Below are 16,341 nucleotides of genomic sequence, written 5' to 3' on the forward strand. Positions count from 1 at the left end.
ACATCAGGCTCTCTGCTGTCAGCGCAGAGCCCACTTTAGATCCTCTGTCTCCCTCTCTCTGCCCCTCCCCTGCTCACATGTGCACTCTCTGTCTCTCTTAAAAATAAACATTAGGGGTGCCTGGGTGGCTCAGTCTGTTGGGCATCCAACTTCGGCTCAGGTCATAATCTCACGGCTTGTGAGTTCAAGCCCTGCGTTGGGCTCTGTGCTGACAGCCCAGAGCCTGGAACCTGCTTCAGATTCTGTGCCTCCCTGTCTCTGTGTCCCTCCCCTGCTTGCACTCTGTCTCTCTCTCAGAAATAAAGATTAAAGAAAAAAAGTTAAAAAGAAATAAACATTAAAAATATTTAATTAGAGAAAGACAAATATCACATGACTTTACTCATATGAGGAATTTAAGATACAAAACAGATGAACATAAGGGAAGGACAATAAAAATAATATAAAAACAGGGAGGGGGACAAAACATAAGAGACTCTCAAGTATAGAGAACAAACAGAGGGTTACTAGAGGGGTTTTAGGAGGGGGGATGGGCTAAATGGGTAAGGGGCACTAAGGAATCTACTCCTGAAATCATTGTTGCACTATATGTGAACTAACATGGATGTAAGTTAAAAAATAAAATAAAATTCAAAGAAGTATATTTAAATTTTAAAAAAAATAATTCTTTGGAAGATCTAAGACAGAATGGTCTGGATAACATAGCTGCTATTCACCACGTATGTTCAAAAAGGCCCTTTAGAACAGCAGTGGCATATGACTCTGTAGTAGGGAATAGCAGCCCTGCGTGTTCATATTTATTTAACAAAAATTATGTATTCCTTGTATCCGCTTAAGAATGGCACCCATCCCTTTAGGATCTTTAACACTACTATGTCATTAGGCGGTGTCCAAAGTTCAGTTTTGAGGGCGTGGGGCATGGGCATGCTTTCTAGAGATTCTCAAGTTCTTGGGTTGCCCTGCTTCCTAGCTTGGGAGCGCTGATCCAAAGTCTTGTTTGAGGGTAAACAACACAGTCTTATTTAAGAGAGAGTGAAATTGTATTAAGGAAAAATATCCAAGTTTTCTGACCTTCAGGAACATTATCAAATGCTTCTAAAATAAGAATAGTAACCACATCAGGGATGTTTAATGCAAGCAAGTCAGTAGAATACCCTGGTCCCCCTAGATCCGCCTGCCCCACCCTGTAAATAAAATGAAATGGAACCAAATGGAATGAGATGAAACCAGAAACAAAAGGGAGTTAACTTCGCATTTTTTTCAGGTAGAAAGTTGATCTGTACACAAATCACTAATCATTGATCCCTGAAGGAGGGCTCTTACTCCCTTATGCAATCTACCACAGTGCTCTGTGTATAGGGAATGCTCAATGTCATTGCACAAAGGAACTCTGTTTCAGAGCTGCACTGTACTATAGCCACCACTAGCCACATGTGACTATTTACATTTATATTAGTTTAAGTAAAATTAGACATTCATTTCTTTAGAAGCATTAATCAATTTTAAGTACTTATGGCCACATGTGGCTTGTGGCCACCATACCAGACAGCATGGGTATAAAACATTTCCGTGGTCCCAGGAAGTTCTTTCAGACTGCACTGCAGAGATTTGGAGGGTAGTACGGCAATGGTCTTGTGGGCTTCCTTTGTTCTCTCAAAATTTGGTTATTGCATATTGATTTAAAAGGATTCTATAAAAACAAATTTTGTAGGGGTTGGTGTGATTTTCCTTTCACTTAATTTTTATGTTAATTTTTTAGAGCCCAAAAGTTCGTCTTCAGGGACGACAAGTACACTTTCCCAACCACTCCGAACTACTCCTGGAAACAAACCTAGTGGGTTGACCAGAGATCACAGCGCAGGGACCCCCAGGAGTTCTGGAGAACCGCAGACCATGATCTCTGTGGAAGCCTTCTCAGGCCTGAGACTCAGGTCAGTAACTGTAAAGGCCTCTCACTCTGTTCTCCTGCCCCACTAGATGCCTTGTCCTCCTTCCCGAGGACTGAGCCTTCTATAAACAATGTATTTGTACAGCAGATCCACTTAACAACAACAGCTCTTGAACTTGGCAAAACTTGGCAGTAAAAGTAACCATAACGTACAGTACAGTTGGCATGTGAAATGTTTAAAGAAGACTTTTTATGTTTACATGGTGAGTAAAAGATAATGCATCTGTAAAAAGGAAATGGGCAAATAAATAATAGTGTATGTAATCAGAAACAGTGATAGAGACTATTTTTAAATACATAAAGGTGTTCACAGTTTAACCGGGATCGTAGTATCTTGTAATTAATGTTAAGAAAAATACCTGCGCTCTTTTTCTTTCTAATAACTTTCAAGGCACGTTTATGTCCTTTGCTTCGGTTGTGTGGGGAGATTAAGATTCTCTGTTAAAATAGGAATAAATCCCAGGATCAGTTCAGTTCAGAGCCTGGACTTTTAAGTCTTCTGTGCCCCCCATCACTAGTCCATTGCAGCTCCACAAACACTTCTGTCGAAGCCCAGGGCAGGGCAATAATCCTTACGCTGAGACCAGGTTGCTTTTAGTACAGTCCATCTGAGTAGCTAGGTGCTATCCTAGAACACCTAACCCTTGTCAATCTAAACTAAAACTGCTAAGATCTTAAATTACACGTTACTGAGCGGTGGCGGAGAGGCAGGTAGGTGCCACCACACCGTAGATGTGTATTTAAAGACTCCATACTCCAAAATCGGAAGAAAGTACTCAGTGGTTTTTTTTGTTTTTTTTTTTTTTTTTAATTTTTTTTTTTCAACGTTTATTTATTTTTGGGACAGAGAGAGACAGAGCATGAACAGGCGAGGGGCAGAGAGAGAGGGAGACACAGAATCGGAAACAGGCTCCAGGCTCCGAGCCATCAGCCCAGAGCCCGACGCGGGGCTCGAACTCACAGACCGCAAGATCGTGACCTGGCTGAAGTCGGACGCTTAACCGACTGCGCCACCCAGGCGCCCCAGTACTCAGTGTTTTAATGACACCTGGGACATGTGGCATGGAATACAGTAAAAGCTGTGGTTCTCACTGAGGGCGCTGCAAGGTTTTTCCAAGGTATACGTCCCCCTACCAAGATGATCCTGTCCACTGCAACAAGTTCTTGGTTGAAATCCCCCACAGATGAAGATGTTGCGAGTGTGAGTGCACTGTGCTTATAAATTGAAGTGGGTAGACAAAGTCAGAACTACTCAGCTAGAGCTCCTGAGTGGCCTGCAGATTTAGGGGATCACACAGTTGTTGGAGTCTCATTAGGAATAAGAATATATTAATCGAAGCCTTGGTTTATTGTTCTCTGAAAATGTTGATGAAATTTAAATATCTTATTTTGTAATCTCAATTTATGATTTTGTATTAAACTCAGAGATCACTTTTAAAAGAATATTATAACATACATTATAATGTATAAGAAAAAGAGTGTATGATCTTTCTTGTTTTCTATATAAGCTCCACTTCTCTATCGAAGGAAGCACAAACCTAGCTTTAAGAATTATCTTATTTTTATTTATCTGCCATAAAAATCTTTGCCTTGGGGGCGCCTGGCTGGCTCAGTTGGAAGAGCAAGCGACTCTCGATTTTGGGGTCGTGAGTTAGAGCCCCGTGTCACACATGGGTGCCTCCTTAAAAAAACAAACCATCTTTGCTTTGCCTGTACTACATAACTAAACCTCCCTGAGAGCCGAGACTTCAGAGAAGATCTCTGTCCATAACATCTCTTCTTACCAAACTGCTACAGTGCCAGGGAATCTCTTATTAGAATAATAATCTAATAATTGCTGGTGTCTTGACCCAGGCGGCCTCGAGTGTCCTCCACAGAGATGAACAAGAAAATGATTGGCCGAAAACTGATCAGACTTTCTCAGCTCAAGGAAAAGATGGCAAGTGAGAAGCTGGAAGAAATAGACTGGGTGACTTTTGGGGTTATATTGAAGAAAATCACTCCACAGAGTTGTAATAGTGTAAGCATCTTACTGATTTCTTAGCTGCTCAATCACAAACTAACAGTGGGGACTCATGTTCTTGATTTTTCTAGCCCAAGCCCATCAGTATTTCATTTTGAAATAGCTGCTCATAAGTTCCCAGATTGCCTCACCTTTGTTGGATTGCTGTCTGAGAGGGGTGTATGTGGAGAATGCACTACTTATAGAAGATCTGGTTGTAGAGGGTCCTTGGGCTTTTCATTGTATTATTTTTGCTGCATCTCACTTGTCATTGTTTTTGTGGTACATGTGGGTTGCCCCAGTGACGGTGTCCTCCCGCTTATGGAGGAGAGGCTGAGCACAGACTCTCTGGACAGCCTGACTGGAAGTAAGAGGGCAACTGCAGAAATTCTGAAATGGCCGTCCTTGTGAGCACAGTGAATATTACAAGAAATCTAACAAGTTCTAAAATCGCAGTTGACTGAGGCATAACAAGAAGATTATCTTGTGGCATGGCGAGTCACAAGATCTGGGTTCTAAGCCTCATTCTCCCTTTAACTATGTGAACTTAGGTTTACCTTTAATCTTTGAGAACTTCCATGTGCTTATTTTTTAAAGGAAGGAACTGGCTTTTGATTCTATCAGAATTCTCTTCCACCTCTCAAAATACTATGATCATGGTCATTACTGATTTCTTTCTCTTAATTGAGATCTTGGACAACCTTGGATTTTTCTACAAGGCCTGGCCTCCTCAACAACGAGTTGACTTTCAGATTAGTGAGTCCTTCTCTAGCCCTATTACTGTCGAGTTGAACGTGAACACGTCTGGTTCATTTGATTAGGTTCTGAATTATGTCATAAGTGGCTATGATGACATTGAAAGGCATTGTACAAATCCATGGGAAAATAGAACACTCAAATCCAGTCAGTGGCTCACCATAACCTATAACCACACCCACTCTGGGTTGCCTCTGTGAAATAGCTTGATTGTGTATTGAAATTATTTTGTTTTAAAAAAAAAAAAAATCTGTGAAAGTGGAAGTTGTTGATACAGTCAGCATTTTGAGTTACATTTCTTCAGATCCATGATAATGCTTTTGAAATTTGACCATTAAACATAGCCAGTTGTCATTAAATGAGGCTTTTGTTTTTCTTCTAAACTAGGCAAAGATTTTAATAGCATAGAGCTGATACTTCTTTATTATTGTTAATAATATCATCAGTGATAAATAGTAGATCCACTAAATTTATGTCAGTAAGTTTTTAAATGGTAGTGCCACTACTTGCAGTGGTCCTTTTAACACTGTGTGTGTAGTTAGAAAGGCGGTACTATCCCAATGAGTACTTAGACCTGAGGACTAGAGTCTTCACTAACACATGGGCCATTGGCTTGCCTGACTTCACCTTCATTTCTAAAATGAGAACAACAGGGGCACCTGGGTGGCTCAGTCAGTTAAGCATCTGACATCAACTCAGGTCATGATCTCATAGTTCATGGGTTCAAGCCCTGTGTCAGGCTCTGTGCTGATAGCTCAGATTCTGGAGACTTCTTCAGATTCTGTGTCTCCCTCTTTCTCTGTACCTCCCCTGCTCATACTCTCTCTCTCTCGAAAATAAACATTTAAAAAAAAATGAAAGAGAGGTAATAAATACTAAAGCCTAGAGAGAGGATTAATTTATAATTAGCAGACATTCCGAGGATTATATATTCAGGGTGGATATATTTATATATTTTTCCACAATAGAGCACTTATACATGGAGACAGTATAGCCCGTTGTGCAAAACTTAGTAAAAATAAGGGGCGCCTGGATGGTTCAGTCAGTTGAGCTTCCGACTTCGGCTCAGGTCATGATCTCGTGCCCCAGGGGTTTGAGCCCAGCATTGGGCTCTGTGCTGACAGCTCGGAGCCTGATGCCTACTTGGCGGATTCTGCGTCTCCCTCTCTCTCTGCCCCTCCCCCCACTCGTGTTCTGTCTCAAAAATAAATAGAACGTTAAATTTTTTCAAAAAATTTTTTAGTAAAAATAAGAATAAATATTTGTTCCAGGGGAAAACATTTAGTATCTGGCGACTGAATGATCTCCGTGACCTGACGCGGTACGTGTCGTTGTTCTTGTTTGGAGAAGTTCACAAACAACTCTGGAAGACTGAACAGGGTACTGTCATAGGGTTGCTCAACGCGAACCCCATGAAGCCCAGGGATGGTTCTGAGGAGGTAAAAATCTGTTTCCATGGTTTTCTTTCTTTGTTGTTTTGTTTTTGGTTTTTTTTGGTCTTTGCAGCTTAGCCAAGTTTTATGAGAAACATTTTGTGACTGGTCCACCCCTGCATATTGAGTCATACTTTTATGTTCCCCTCATCTGGTTTTTTGTTCTTTACCCACCAATATTCTGAATTTCTACCTACGCTTAAGTGTTTCATAATTTAAATCTTATCTTTCCAAACTAGTTTCAAGATTCCTGGAGTGTTTTTGAATTATTATGTTCAGATCTCCTTAGATCTCTCCCATAGATTTCAGTGGCTGCATCAAGAAGGCAGGATTTTATAGGGGAGGGGACTTGGCTCCATTCATTAGTACAGCTGTAGCTGCAGCTCAGAATCAGTGAGGTCATCTTCTCAAGCAGCAGGAGGGCAAACCGAGATCTCCTGTGAACAGGAGCAGAACTTCTCTCCACCTGACCGGCAAGAACATCATTTTGTTGTTACTACATATTATCTTTAATATAATACCAGAGAGTGAGAGGCAAAGTTACTTCTTTCCTTTCACCAGAGAATGGCAATAAATCTTCATCTGTTGGTTCAGAAGTATTTGGCTACAAGTAACAAAAAACTTCCCTACCATTTCTTTTAATGGTAAACAGTGGGGTTTGTTTTTCTCACATAATAAATAAGCCCGACATAGGCAAGGTAGTGACGTCAGTCAGTGTCTGTGAGCCTCTCAGCCTTCTCCTCTTGGTTCCTGGATGGCTTTGAAGTTCTCGCCCTCACATCACCTTTGAAGGCAGGAAGTGGACCAGCCCCACTCCGTCTGCTTTTGTCCGGAATTCCTGCCTCAGGCTCTTGTACGGAACGTAGTCACATGACCATCACTAGCTGCAGGGGATGCTGGGAAAATAAACAGGATCCATCATCTAAGGCTGAGCGTTGGCTAGCCCACAAGAAACCCGGATTCTGCAGCAAAGATGGAGATAATGGCTACCGCATAGAGAACTGAACGTGTCTTCTCTACCTCCCATGCCTACAGCTGTTTTTTCGGGTCCTGCCTTCCAATTCCTATAGACTGCTAGCGCCTTGCTAACTCCCGCCAACCAGCCTCTTACTCATTCTTGCTGATGAAAGGCCATGCCTTTGTTCACTTTTAAGTCCCACCCTGTGTCTTCTCTGCAGGTGTGTTTGTCTGTTGATCATCCTCAGAAGATCTTAATCATGGGTGAAGCTCTTGACCTGGGAACCTGTAAAGCAAAGAAGAAGAATGGACAGCCGTGTACACAGACTGTTAATTTGGTTGGTTTCAGTTCTGTTGGGGTGGTTTCTGCTAAAGACAGGAGCTAATAGGAGTAGATTGTAGATAGCGTAGCAGTAACGACCAACTTGGAACTGAGTTTCCTACGTAACAGGAAGCACCAAAGTAAGACAATTCAGTGTGTGGCTAATAACTGCCAGTTTAAAAAACTAAGGATGCGGGAAGGATTGAACTGTTAGGAAGGAAAGTGCTGTTTTATTGCCAACTGACTAGGCGGTATGAGGAAGGCGGAATTTTAGTTGCCCTCAATTCTGAGTAGTGCCAGAGATCAAACACTATGATAAAATACACTAAAAACCTTATTTTAGTCTGTTAACTCCAACATTTATTTTCTTAGAGCATTTTTTCCCCAATGTTTGTTTATTTAAAATTTTTTTTAATGTTTATTTATTTTTGAGAGAGAGAAAGAGAGACACAGAATCTGAAGCAGGCTCCACGCTCCGAGCTGTCAGCACGGAGCCCAATGTGGGGCCTGAACCCATGAATTGCAAGATGACATGAGCCGAAGTCAGATGCTTGACCGACTGAGCCACCCAGGCGCCCCATGTTCGTTTAATTTGAGAAAGAACGTGTGTGCAAGCAGGGGAGAGGGGCAAGAGAGAGAGTCCCAAGCAGGCTCCACGCTCAGCATGGAGCCCAACACAGGCTTGATCTCATGACCGAGGTCATGACCTGAGCTGAAATCAAGAGTTGGATGCCTAACCAACTGAGCCCTCCAGGCACCCTGTATTTTTTTAGAGCTTTTAAAAAAATAGTAATTATGATAACTTGAGATATAATTCACATACCATGCAATTCACCCTTTCAAAGTGGACAGTTGAGTAGTTGTAATACTGAGTTGTGCAACCATCAGCACTATGTGATTTCAGAACATTTTCGGTACTGTTCCCCCTCCCAGAAAAAACAAAACAAAACAAAACCATACTAATTAGCAGTCAGTCCCCATGACCCTCTTCCCTCAGTCCCTGGTAAGCACTACTCTACTTTCTCTCTCTGGATTTGCCTCTTCTGGACATGTTACTAATAGAATTATACAATATGCCTTTTGTGTCTAGCTTCTTTTACTTAACATCATGTTTCCAGGATTCATTCATGTTACAGCAGGTGTCACTGCCTCATTCTCTTTGTGGTTGGATAATACTGCGTCGTGTAGATATATCAGTTTTGTTTATTCATCATTCAGTGGGGCGTGTTAGGAATACTGCAGCTATAAGCATTCATGTAGCAGTTACTGTGCAGATGTATGTTTTCAGTTTCCTTGGGTATATACCTGGAATTTCTGCGTCGAACGGTAACCCCTGTGTTTCGGCTTTTGAGGAACTGCCAGACTGGTTTCCAAGGTGGCTTTTACCTTCTCACCAGCAGCGAGGAGGGCTGCATTTTCTCCACGTCCCGATCAGCACCTGTCTTTATTGGTCTCTGATGACAGCCATCCTCGTGGGGGTGAAGTGGGGCTACTTAGAGCTCTCTGAAAGGATTAAATGGCAAGTTTCATCTCCATTAGTTGCCTCATTCCTGCCTAACAGATCACCTGCTGTGCAGGGAATAGCAGGAGGTAAGGAGTTGGAAAAAGAGGTCTCAGAGTGAAGTGTCTTACAGATCTCCACATAGGAACACAATCATTAAAACCCCACTGTCCCCACACCTAAGGGCTCACCTTGTAGAACGTTAGCACATTGCTTTCCTTTTTTTTCCTTCGTTGAAGGAGTAGCATTAGTCCAAGAGGCAGCCAGAGGCATAGAAAAATTTCACTAGATGCTGATGTTGGTGTATTCTTGTATCAGTGCATACTGAGATAGAATTCACACAATCTGCAGTTAACCATTTTACAATGTACACTTTGGTGATACCCATCATGTTTACTCTTGTGCAACCAGCCGCTCTCTAGTTTCACAACCTTTTCATTCCCCACAGAAACACCGCATACTCATTAAGGAACCTCTTCCCTACCCCCTCACCTCCATCTACTGGTAATATGGCCTCTTGTGTCTGACTTCTTTCACTTGGCATAATGTTCTTGAGGTTCATTCTAGAAGCTAATGTTCCTTCCATTTTAGAGGGCATATGGGGTGAACAGTATCACTTTTTCTTTCATGTGACTAGAGCTTTTAAGTGTAATTCCAGTAAGTCTGTGTATATCTCCCCTTTAGGAATGGGCTTGGAGGTCAAAAGGGGGATTCTGCACCTAGAATAGTGCCCCACAAAGGTGCCTGTGGGGGGCGCTCAGTCGGTTAAGTGTCTGACTCTTGGTTTCGGCTCAGGTCATGATTTCCTGGTTTCATGAGTTCAAGCCCCGCATTGGGCTCTGCGCTGGCAGCACAGAGCCTGTTTGGGGTTCTCTCTCTGCCCCTCCTCCGTTTGTGTTCTTTCTCTCTCTCAAAATACATAAATAGACTTCAAAAAAAAAAAAAAGAGTAGTGCCCCTTGAAGCTGAGCAAAAGGACCAGTGTTTATTGATGCTGTCCCCCCATGTGTGTCCCTAATCCTGATGCCGCTGCTCTGCCCTTTGCAGAACGACTGTGAGTACTGCCAGTACCACATCCAGACCCAGTACAAGAAGCTCAGCGCCAGGCGAGCTGAACTGCAGTCAACCTTCTCCGGAGGACGAATTCCAAAGAAGTTTGCCCGCAAAGGCACCGGCCTGAGAGAACGGCTGTGTCAGGATGGTTTTTACTACGGAGGAGTTTCTTCTGCGTCGTACGCGGCCTCCATGTAAGACATTCTCCAGGGCGTCTTTTGTGATAGGGATCTTGCTTGTCTCCTTAGAAGAATCCCAGTGGTTGTCCTGTTCTGTAATAGTCCTGGGAGACTTGGACAGCCTTTATCTTTCATAGCTCACTGCCCGGAACAGGGTAGACGAGGACCTCCTTTATGCCCAGGTAGAGAGGAGACCACGGGGCGAGAAATTAGTCGTGTCACGATGGTCTTTACCTCGGAGCCCACCCTTCTCCTTTGGCTTCTGATGTCATAGTGCAACTTTGTCAGGGGCGATTGTATGGCTGCTGGAACTATGTTAATCATAGTGTTGGCCTCCTTTAAGTCATTTTCCTCATGACTTTTACCGTGAGCTCATAAACCTCTTGGAATCCACATTTAACTCCGTGAATCAGTAGCAGTCAAGCCTTAGGAGTGGAGTGCTGCCAAGGCAAACATCCACGGCCTCTCTTCTGGGGAGCACAGGCCCTCCATAGAGTCCCTAAACTAGGTGATCAATGGCACTGTCACAGTATTGTAGGAAGCACGTATGAGGACAGGTGGGGACCTGGCACAAGGGAGCTACCATTGGTCCAAGAACAAAACAGATTTTCTTCCCAGTCTAACAGAAATTGGGCAAGAGCACTCTCACGTCCTGCCTAGCTTACCACATCAAGCACGTTTTTAAGATTTAAAATAATTTCTGTATTTTCCCAAACTGCAAAGAGCAATACCGCTGTGTTATGAAAAATGTGTGCATACAGCACAGCCCAAAGGAGCCCCATATGTATAAATTTCTAGTAATATAAAATGAGATCAAAATGGACCTATACTTAGTAACTTTTTTCCGTACATAAAATAATTAACCCTTTCCTTATCGAATATACACTTACAGCATTATTTTTAGTGGCTATTTAGTATGCTTTTAGGTGACTCTGTGACAACACGGTTCCCTGTGGATAAACATTAATGGAGTTTCCAACTTTTAACATTACAAACAATATTTTATCCCGTTAAGATCCTGAGTTTTTGCATAGTCCTCAATCATTTTAAGATTAATTCCCAGACTACTTGATGAAAGTATTGTTTATTTCGTTTGCCATGTTGCTTGTCCAGAAAGACCTCACCCAGAGTTGCAGATTGCCTGATGTAATGCATTCACCTGCTGCACTGTAGGACCACAGTATGAGGAAAGTTTCCTTAGTTCTGTGACAAACTTCTGGCAGCTTGTAATAAATGAACACAGCTGTGCCCTTACCTCATCAAAACATTGAAGTGTCATGACTTACCTTTTGGGGGTGACCCTTGTCATTTCAGTGCAGCTGCTGTTGCTCCTAAAAAGAAGATTCAAACCACTCTGACTAATATGGTCGTCAAGGGGACAGACTTGATCATTCAGGAGGCCCAACAAAAGCTTGGTAACTTGCTTTCTCGATGCTGTATTTCTTTCTGCAGTTTAAATATCTCGTCTTTAGGATTGAAAATGGTCTTGGCCCATACCCTAAGTTAAAAATATTCCCTCATCACTGTCCTGAGTGATGTGGCCTAAGCCAAAGGAATCAAGCTTGGCTGGCATCATCTTAAAAAAAAAGCAGCATATTATCGTGGCTGAGTCTTTGCTTGGTATGCTTTGTAAATTTTCTTGATGTGTCTGGTCTAACTCCTAATGTCCAGCATTAGAATCTATAGTATCCGGTTCCTGCTCAAACCCATCAGTTACCTTTTCATTAAAACAAGTCTTAAGTCAAAGAATGGCATCTCTGCCCTTCTCACTTGGGGCTTTGTTCCTAACAGTGGTGAGGGCCCAGCACAGACCATACCCATTGTGCATGTGCCAGATGTTATGTATGAAATGAGCCCACAGACACTGGTGTTCTAATCATCACCAGAAATAAGATTTATCTCTTCTGTCCTCAAAGTCCTACTAGTCTCATATTAGAGACTAAGGATTCTTTTTTCTTTTGGCATTCCACCTACTTCATTTACAAACAACTGAGTTGTGAATCTGGAGTTTAAAAAGCGATATCACGAGGGGCACCCGGCTGGCTCGTTCGGTAGAGCACAGCACTCTTGACCTCAGGGTTGTGAGTTCAAGCCCCACGTTGAGCGTGGAGCCTACTGTAAAAAAAAGGACAAAGAAAGTGACATCACTTGATCTCAAACTGTCTGAACTAGAGTCCTCTAAAGCTGATGTTTGTATATTCCAGGAATACATCAGAAAAGCTTGTCTTGCTCTGAGGAATTCAGGGAACTGATGGACTTGCCTACATTTGGAGCCAGAAACTTGAAACAACATTTAGCCAAAGCCAGGTCATCAGGTACAGTCAGCCTTCCCCTCTCTGGTGCCCACACTGCATCCCCACGGCCCCTCGGAGCGCCTCAGCCTATGGCTTGTGTTTTAGGGCTGACGGGGAGCCTGAAACCCGCTTTCCAGTCTGTCTCGGCGTCAGCCCTCTTGAAGCAGCAGAAACAGCACATGCTGGAGATGAGGAAAAAGAGATCAGAAGAAATACAGAAACGGTAAGAAGGATAGGTTTAATGCTCTGCTCAGATAACTCATCTCAGGGATTCTCAGAGTATCTTAATAGATTTCCAACGTGTGCCTTCAGGTTTTGGATGGTTAGCTACCTTTTTTTAAGTTTGAAAGTTGGAAAACAATTTTAACCTAACCTAAGAAGAAAACATTTTAAGTTCTAGATTTCTGACTCATGCAGAGAATCGGAGACCAGGTGGCACAGGTTATAGTAATTACCATCCCAAGAAGAAGAGAAAGAAACACTTGCAGAGGGTTTTGTGCAGGGCGATGTGTTCCCTGTCTCTCATTCTTTAGTTTTGCCACAATTAGTGTCGTAAGTACAGGCAAAGCCAGTGAGTAAATTTTGCAGTTGTTCAGGTAAATGATGAAAATGAGGCAGGGGAAGTGGCGTCCTTTTAGAGGCAAAAGCAAGTAGAAATGGGTACAGAAGGTGAACACGTCAAAGGATCTTGAACTCAAGTTCTCAGAACAGTGATAAGAGCGAGGTTCACAGATGCTCAGTGGGTATGGAGCGCCATGCTGTGTCCTGCATAAATACAGTGTCTCACGCGGCCTTTACCATGATCTGTGAGGTGCTCTTATCCTCATTTTGTGAGTGATACAACTGAGCGCCAGAGAGCAGGTGGTTGATGGAGCCAGGTTTGGACTCACACCTGTTCTGCTCTAGTTTGAACCATTACACTGTCCCAAATCTGGGCCACTGAAAGGCAGTGGTTTCATGAACAGGAAAGTCCATAGGAAATTCTTTGGAAAAATCTGAGCAATCATTTGGCCTCAGGCAGGTGAGTTTGATATCTTTAGATGCGTGCATCATGTAGCTACATACACACGAGCTAAATAGATACATGGGAGTCGTGGCCTTGTGTGAAATAGGGAGTGCTGTCCTTTTAAAGGTATTACCATTGGGGCGCCTGGGTGGCCCACATCTCACCTGCAAGGCTGCATTCTGTAGAGGCACTTGCTAGAAAGCTCGTTGGCAAAAATAGTAATCAGTTCTAAATTGGTAAAACCGTGGTCGTATTCTATGAAAAATCAATTAAACCAGAGTTAGTAAAGCCAACGTTTTTCTTCCTGTGTGCTAATCTGAATTACTGACAAAGGAGGGGAGTTATTTTACAAACAGCTACTTACCAGCTGCTCCCCTACCTGCGGTCTGCCAGTCTGCACATTGTGTGACTGCATATTTCTTTAAAGATTTCTCCAAAGCTCAAGTGGGGTCGAAAGCCTGGCTGTGCCACCCTCTTCTCAACGGGCCCCTTCTCGGTCTCCACAAATGGGGGCTGAGTTCCCCAGCCTGGAAGGAACACCAGCCACACCGATGCCCAAGCTTGGGCGAGGCATCTCAGAAGGAGATGATGTTCTATTTTTTGATGAGTCCCCGCCACCAAAACCAAAACTGAGTGCTTTAGCAGAAGCCAAAAAGGTAAGTGACATCTTTTTTCACCATTTGAATTTGCATTCTGTAGGACATGACTGGAGTTGCAGACTTTATACATCTATGACCAGGAAAGACAGTAATAGCTTTTTATTGATCATGATAATCAGAGTCAAAGGAATTTTAAGTGATGATGGTATCAACATAATGCCAGTAATTTAACGTTAACCCGTTCTCAGCGCTATTCCTTACATGGCTAAAAGACATTGCGTAAACACTGGCCTGAGAGAGACAAACTAGGAATTACTGAGGCAAGACTGTAAAATGGTGGTTTGAAGAATCCTTCTTTAAAAGAACTCTTATGCAAGAGCTAAGTCACTCTGATCGACTTAGGAGTCGAGAGTGCTCAGAACCCCACCTCTCCACTTCCTGAGTCACCCTGAGCCCCAACTGGAGCCTGTCTTCTCTTTGTTCTAGTTAGTAGCTATACCACATGAAGGGCAAAAGCTAGTTATAAGCCAAAGCTGTACCTGCAGTAATAATAATGATAACAATTGTGCATGTACCTGTGAGCGACGCACACATGCCATGTTCTATGTATAGGTTCATGCTTTGCATGCATTCTCTCATTCTATCCACACAGCCTAGGAAAACATCTCCATGTTATAAAGACTGAGATGTTAATTTGCGTAAGGTTACAAACTAGTAAGTGGCAGAGCTAAAATTCTGTCCTAATTCTGATTCTTTTTTTTGTTGTTATTTATTTTGAGAGAAAGTGTGAACAGGGGAGGGGCAGGGAGAGAGCGGGAGAGAAAATCCTAAGCAGGCTTCGCACTATCAGTGCAGAGCCCGACACAGGACTTGATCCCATGAACCTTTAGATCGTAACCTGAACTGAAATCAAGACTTGGATGCTTAACTGACTCAGCCACACAGGCGCCCCTCATTCCATCTGATTCTAAAACAAACTTCCAAAATGTTTATGTGATTCCTCTATGGGTTTTGAAGCCCACAGTGTAGCTGATATGAAACTATTGATATTTAAATAAACTGAAACTTTATTTATTAGCTCATAGACCTGTCTCCATGCTTTAAAATTTTAATAATCGGGTTAATAATGCTAAGCAAAGAGAAGATCTATTTTGCCAATTTGTGTGTGAGAACAGAATTCACTGGCTAATAACTAGAAAAAGGATTTAGGATCACAGATACCCGTCTCATCTTTAAGATTTTTATCTCCTCTTTTCTTCTAGTTAGCTGCTATAACCAAATTAAGGGCAAAAGGTCAGATTCTTACAAAAACAGATCCAAACGGTATTAAAAAGAAGCAGAAGGACCCCCAGGATGTCCTGGAAGTGAAGGAACGTGTAGAAAAGAACAACACATTTTCTCCTCAAGGTACTGTGGATTTCAGAGTTAACAGTGGGAATGAAGCCATCTGTAAGGAGATGTTCTAAACTATAACCACCATCCCTGATATCAAAAGTCATTGTTTTACTGAAATTTACTTCTCTACAACACCTAGATAGAATTTCGACAACTGGAACTGACCGTTTTCTATAATCGCATTAAATTGAAATAAAATTAGGCACAATCTAAGAGCTTGGAAAAAGGTTTCTCACTGGATCTTTGCACAGATATATTAGTATAAAGATTTGCTTTGAAAGGAGCATAATTTCTTAGCAAATTGCCCTGTTTTTATTTTTAAAACTGAAGTTGGCAGCGACATTTTACCATCAATTTGTAAAAAGGATTTTTGTTGATGTTTCCTGTCATCAGAGCTCCTATTTTAAGGTGGAGAAGAGATTCTAATTCAGTGGTCAAATCTGCCATACCTCATATTCTAGGCTCTCCTTTTCAGCCTCACTCCTTAAGAGTTTCCCTCTGTTGGTACCTAGTAGGGTAAATTAGGTTTGAAGGGCCTGTTAGGCAGAGAGGGAGAGGACGGGGGTAGCTGAGTCCATGAGGCTCACTGGCTTCCTGAAATTCCTCTGTAATGACCATCGTTTTTCCTTTCTGCTCTAGCTGAAGATGAATTGGAGCCTGCCAGGAAAAAAAGAAGAGAACAACTTGCCTACCTGGAATCTGACGAATTTCAGAAAATTCTAAAAGCAAAGTCAAAGCACACAGGGGTTCTAAGAGAGGTAAGAGCCCAAAAGGTCAAAGATGACACAGACGACCTTCAGACTTGAGACTTTTTATTGTGGGACTCACCCGAGACGTAGTTATATGTCTGAGTTGACTTCGAAGAGCAGGAATATTTCTGATAGAATTTAGCTTTGC

At 42.5% G+C, this 16,341-nt stretch overlaps 1 protein-coding gene across 1 annotated transcript in view; it reads left to right on the forward strand.

Moving 5' to 3' along the window:
- MCM10 (minichromosome maintenance 10 replication initiation factor) overlaps positions 1-16,341 on the forward strand; it is a 37,447-nt gene that overhangs the window by 8,911 nt on the left and 12,195 nt on the right. Inside the window, exons 6-16 of the mRNA XM_047067025.1 lie at positions 1,760-1,931; positions 3,803-3,968; positions 5,978-6,145; positions 7,318-7,434; positions 9,966-10,165; positions 11,465-11,565; positions 12,355-12,465; positions 12,550-12,667; positions 13,878-14,106; positions 15,312-15,456; positions 16,084-16,202. Of these exons, the coding sequence (XP_046922981.1) occupies positions 1,760-1,931; positions 3,803-3,968; positions 5,978-6,145; positions 7,318-7,434; positions 9,966-10,165; positions 11,465-11,565; positions 12,355-12,465; positions 12,550-12,667; positions 13,878-14,106; positions 15,312-15,456; positions 16,084-16,202 (1,646 nt within the window). The remainder of the gene's footprint in view (positions 1-1,759; positions 1,932-3,802; positions 3,969-5,977; positions 6,146-7,317; positions 7,435-9,965; positions 10,166-11,464; positions 11,566-12,354; positions 12,466-12,549; positions 12,668-13,877; positions 14,107-15,311; positions 15,457-16,083; positions 16,203-16,341) is intronic.

This window comes from Lynx rufus, unplaced genomic scaffold (genome assembly GCF_022079265.1).
Source record: "Lynx rufus isolate CCGP_SWC_20201006 ecotype Redwood Valley unplaced genomic scaffold, mLynRuf1.p SCAF_7, whole genome shotgun sequence".
In the NCBI taxonomy this organism is placed as follows: Eukaryota; Metazoa; Chordata; class Mammalia; order Carnivora; family Felidae; genus Lynx; species Lynx rufus.